This window comes from Pterocles gutturalis, unplaced genomic scaffold, assembly GCF_000699245.1.
Source record: "Pterocles gutturalis isolate BGI_N339 unplaced genomic scaffold, ASM69924v1 scaffold6499, whole genome shotgun sequence".
Taxonomy (NCBI): Eukaryota; Metazoa; Chordata; class Aves; order Pterocliformes; family Pteroclidae; genus Pterocles; species Pterocles gutturalis.
In genome coordinates, this window is record NW_010130501.1 from 30942 (window position 1) to 36782 (window position 5841).

The 5841-nt window shown below is 36.8% G+C and overlaps 1 protein-coding gene across 1 annotated transcript; it reads left to right on the forward strand.

Annotated features, from left to right (window-relative positions):
* The first annotated feature begins 1456 nt into the window (after positions 1–1456).
* ACN9 (ACN9 homolog (S. cerevisiae)) lies at positions 1457–2639 on the forward strand. The gene is made up of 2 exons (XM_010080239.1): positions 1457–1480; positions 2436–2639. Exons 1-2 carry the CDS (start codon positions 1457–1459, stop codon positions 2637–2639), a joined length of 228 nt encoding a protein of 75 aa, XP_010078541.1.
* The last annotated feature ends 3202 nt before the right edge of the window (positions 2640–5841 follow it).

Here is a 5841-nt window from a genome sequence, read left to right on the forward strand (position 1 = left end):
TATAATGAGAATTTCTTTTTTTGGAGTCCAGATTCAATACTGACTGGATTGTTCTGTGTAGATATTTGAAGATAGAATGAGATGGAATAGTTGATGTGTAACGTGTCAGTGTTTTACTGGCCTGCTGACAGCTTCAGAGATCATGTTTGTCTGTCTGCCTTCATAAAAATTCTGTAAATCACAAAGTTGAAGACTTTTTAACTCGTTATAGTTTTTTACCTTGTTGTTACCGATTGATTGTTCAGTCATCAGAAAAAAATTTTTTTTTAGTTCCTTCTAAACCTTGGATTTACTCTGCCATAAGGTAATACCAGTGAGGTGCAGAATTACTGCAGGGATTAACTGTAGTGTAACTGTTCCTGAATGCATATTTAATGTAAAAAGGGGAGAGGTGATGTGGGGAAGAACCTTGGTATTATGAAACTGTTGTTATTTTTCTTATTAGGTAACTTTAACGTAAAGTTGCACCACTACAGATCTCTCAGTTAGAAATGAGGAATCAGTTTATTTCAGAATCTGGATTAATAAAAAATCACTTTTGTTTGCCCTGTATTATTTTATCTATCTGTTTTCTTTATATAGCTATGAATTAAGCTTTGCAGCAGGACTGGTAAGATCCTGCAAAAAAAACATGATCCATAAACAATGTAGGGTATTTATGTTAGTAAATGTAATTTTGAAATTTATCACACGCTCATGAATAACGTTCTTCCTTCTCATCTGCTTCTCTGGAATTATTAGACATACAGCTGAAGCAGTGGCTTTAGTAACTTTGCTGGTAATTGGATTAACAAATCAGTATTCAGTAATGAGACTCCTTTCAGCTGAAGATTTGAAATGAAAATAATACTCATATCTCATTACCAAAATCCTGTGCTTTTGAATATTCTTGATATTGAATCCTCCATTTAGAAAAAAAGTGTTACCATGTAACACAGGCATCATTGTTATTTATACAGAATGTAGGGGTTTTTTTTCAATTCAGTTTCTTATACTATATTCTGAGTTGTGCTTGAAACTTTGAGGATACTTTAAAGGATGCCTTACTAAAATAGGAGAGAAGCCTGTATTTTTTCCAGTAGAAACTAATTTTTGAAATTAACTTCTTAATTGTGGAGTTTGTTTTTAAGTTCCTCTTAAGAAAAATAGAAGTTTGGACTCCCTTCCAACCCAGCGTTTAACTGTGTACTTAACTTTTAAACATCTGAGCAGGTTCACTGACTTCAGTAAGTACACATACACCGTGAGGCTTTTGACAAATTCGCTCACTGGAGCTTTGTCTTTGAGCCGCTGCAGCGGGGCCGGTGCTGGGCGCAGGGAGCCGGGCAGTGCACAGAATCCATGTGCATGGGCTCTGAACACCGCGGTGTCCGTGGTAGCACTGCTAGCTGAATTAAATTTACAGAACTGATGGCCTTGCAAAACCCCTGGATTGTTGTAATTTGGAAAAGTCGTAATGGTCAAAGATTGTTCCAAAGCGGTGAGAAAGCACTTTTCCAGCTATGGCCACAATATTGGTGTAACCTGTTGGCCGCTTCCATTTCTGCCTTTGAGAAAGCTTTGCTTTGTAACGGTCCTCAGCCTGGTCTTGATGTGATACATACTGACTGTTTTGCCTCCCCACTGACGTAAATTCTGTTATTTAAATAAACATGGTCCAAAAGCTTTCTGTTACAATAGGATTGAAAGTAAGTCTGAATAAACTTACTTATGTTCAGGACAGTACAGAAAAGGAGTTATATTATTTTTCTTTTATATTGAGGGAATGAGCATGCAATATGGAGGTATCTGTCTGTCCTTGAGGCCCCTTTTTATTCTCCCCTAACTTTTAATTTTGCTAAGTAATTTCTTCCAAAACTGGCAGAATGACAGTAGTCTCACAGTTGCTGAATTGCTCTTGCTTTTGGAGCAGTCCAGGGCTGGGTCCAAATGACCTTACTGGTTCCCAGAAATGCAGAGGGTGGCTAGGCAGAAAGGCTGTGGGGCACTGTCTAATGATAGATTGCTTTTTCTAATACGTATCTTCAAGAAAAATACTTCTCCAGATGTATTGGTTTACAAAGCGAATCCTACTGATATCCTGTTAGATAGAAAGCATGCATTTTAATAGTTAATGCTACATGAAAATATTTGCGGTATAATTAATTTTTGCTTTGTTTTCAGTCGTAATACGTGATACGACAGAATTAAATTAATCTGTGCATATATGATACGCATTTTAAACTAGCTACATAAAATTGACCATAGATACTAGAAATGTCTTAATAACTTGTCTTTCTTACAAAAAGTGTGTTTTTCTGTCATTTGGTGTTGATTAATAGACTGTTGTAGAAGGTTGAGTAACAGTATGTTATTATGGTAAAATGGTATTTTAAAAAGTTTACCTGAATCCTGCATCTGTGGTTTTTGTGACCTTTCTATTCCTTCCTCATTAGAACTATGCAGCACTGATACAACAACAAATAAATGAGGACAAACAAAACTTGAGAGAAAAGACTGTATATGGAATCCAGCTCACAGAAGAAAAACTTAATGACTTCCGTGATGAACAGATTGGGCAGCTGAAGGAACTGATGGACGAGGCTACCAAACCTAATAAAAAATTCGCCATTTCTAAAGACTCAGACCACAAAATCTAAAAAGTTTTAAAAATTGTTTTAATGCATAGAGAAGCATTTTTCAAACTTCCTTTCCATCTGGACTTGAATGTGGTTTCTGTGGGATAATGGGCGCTGCTGATGCCATAACTTGTCTGAAATGGATGTTTCTGGCTATTTAGCTTTCTATGCAAGAATAAATGTTAAAATGGAATTATCACAACAATTTTATGTTAATTGCAGTTTTTTTTTTCTCCTAATGGAAAGTGGAGACTTAAAGAATTCGGTAAAAGTAAGTTGACATTTTTAAAATAGAAAGTTTTTATTTTAATCTTAGCATCCATAGGGCAAAACATCTTTCTGTTTGTATGAAATCCTCTGCCTTAATGGAAAAGATGCAATTAGAACTTGTTTTCTGATGTGGATTCAGTAGACAAAAACCAAAAGTATGATACTAGAGTGGGCTCCTTTCAATGGAAAGAGGTGAGCAGTATTAGAAACACATGCTGTTGTTGAAATTGAGAGTTGGTTTTCTTCTTGAGCTTTATTGTGAAATGTGCTTTAAAATAAAAGATGCAGTTCATTATTAAATGGACTTTGTAAGAAGCACTGGCTTGTGAAGATAATTCTGCTTTTTTTTTCAAAGCTACGCAGATTATCTAAATATAGTATCTAAAATAAAATTAATTAGTTGGTTGTGCTGTAGTTAGAATTCAAAGTCTCATTAAAAGCTATCTCATATTATTCAATATTTTATATAGACCAGAAGTTGTAAATTCCTCAATCGCAGAAATTCTCCTGTTGATAATACTGTATAACAAACATTGGTGATTTATCAGTAATAGGTTAAGTCTTCATCAGGACAATGCATGCCTATTGAAATACTCATACTATTGGGACTAAAAAAAAAAGTCATACTTTTTTATCTGCTAAGAAAAAACACCCCCTTTCTTTGAAAAGACAGCTTTCATTTCATATTCTAAACCTGGTTTTATATTATTAGTTTTGTTCTATTTCTGGACCTTTCCTGTCTGTTACCCACAGCGTACTCAAGACAACATAATTTCCTTCCTCTTGGGGGATAACAGCTTTGACAAGTAAGCACATTTCTGTCTGTCTCAAGTTGTAACAACATGCTGTTTGCCAAAGCTGCACTCCTGGATCCTAACGAGGGCAATCTGGGGAGCAGCGTGCTTCTCTCCCTTACCTTTCTTCCCAATTCTTTGCTAGGATTTTGTGTTGCAGGTTGCTAATTTCTGTTAAAAGTTCAATTGCAAGACTCCTGTGTAAGGAACACTTAGGGCTGCTGTGCTACATCTCTGTTGCTTTTGCTATAGGAATGTCCTTTAGCCTCAAGGGCCTAATCCAAACAGGATCGAAGGGCAGAGATGACATCCAGGCTGCAGGGCTGAGGTTCACAAGTCCTGGTTCTTGGTGCTTCAGAGGCATAGTTGGCAGCTGCCTTCTGACCTGCTACATACCTAGTCTTGCCTCAGCATCAAAGTGGGAAGTGGATGGGTGTGCATGGAGGAAGCTTGAAAATTGTCTCTGGTACTGCCATTCACACATACCTAAAGCTTTTTTCTTTCTGAACTTGCAAATCTGTAAAAATCTAATCCAGCTTCAGAGTTTAGGGCATAAGGATGTGTTCTGTTTCACTTCCATCAGAGGTACAGTAACCAGCACTTTTTTATCACTAGACCTATACCCAGTTTTACTACAAAAACCAGTGTTTGGGTGTTTGACAACAGAGTTTGTTTCCACTCTTTGATTGGTAGTACCCGTGTACCTATTTTCCAGTCAATATCCAAGTTACTTCAAATTTATTTCAAATACTGCAATTTAAAGCACAGTTATTTTTATCAACACATTTAATGAAACCTGTTAGTTCAATGAAACTACTTGTTTTGCATCTGTCTGCTCATGTGTGTACCTAGATAATGCACGTTTCTCCAGGCTAAATTAGTGAAAAATTGCTATTTGATATGAAAAATTCAGGCTTCTAATGAGACCCAAAGTGAGTTGGAGGGGAAGGTAAACATCCTTACATGGATAGCCCCTTTTCTAGTAAGTCTGACAACTTTTTTCTTTTGTTCTCAATGGTAGCTCATATTTGTACAATGTTTGTATTCTTGTTTAAAACAACTCTTACAAAAGCCAAAAGTCCACGATAAGAATGAAACATCTTTAAAGATTGCTTGCTTTAAGACAGCCAGTGCTAGTGGTGAGGCTTGCTCTGATCCGAGCAGTGCTCATGCAGGTAGCAGGTGTGGGTGGCCCCACAGAAAACTTGCAATGCCAACACCACCACACATTAGTGAAATGCTTTGATTTACAAGGATGAACGACAGTTAAGCTGAGGATGACAATGGGTGTCTGATCCTATTCACAGAAAGGCAGAATGACAAAGATGCTTTTTTTGATTTTATCTTTTTCATTTTTTTAAGGTAAAGGATACTTTTTGTGGGGAATTTTACACAAGGTTTAATGGATAATGAACAAAGGAAAGCATCTATCAAAATTACTTCAAATTTGCAATTTCAAATGTCAGAACAGTTGCTTAGAAAAAAGATACTAATCACCTTATCATGAAAAATAGCTATGATCACTTCAGAAATGAATGCAAAATTTTAAGCTGTGTTCTCTGCATGCTGCTGTGGATTGCCATTATACAACTTAACAATGAAAGGATCCTACCACCCTTAAAAAACCTCTCTCCATTCAGCTTATCCATTAAGAAAGATCCTTTGTATTTTAGTGTTTGTAAATTCATTTGGCTCTCTAGAACTAAAAGAGATATAAAATTCACTGGTTAATTTGGATAAACCTTATCTGTGGTAACACTTTATGTGATTGCCTAGCAGTGGGCAGAAGTTGGAGGAAGCTGAAGTTTTATATAGCTATACAATATATTTTAATTTTTACTCTCTATAGCCAAAATAGGGGGAGAGGGAGGGCTGAATCCCTCAGCAGACTGGTTTACTCCAAGCATGAACAAAGAAGGTCCCTGTACCTTTGAGGAAGGGTGAAAGCTGAATCACTGTAAGAGGCATCTCCCATTTTAGGGCTGTCCTGCTTGACTGTTGATTGTTAGACCTCTTGGAAGGGGTTTCAAGGTAAATCCTTCCTGCTGTAGGGTATAGATGCAGCAACATAGGTTTTCTGGTGCTTGTTTGATACCATAACTGCCTCCTACTGATCTGTGTCCCTGTGCTGGACTGGGCTTGGTGTGCCTGCCAGCGTT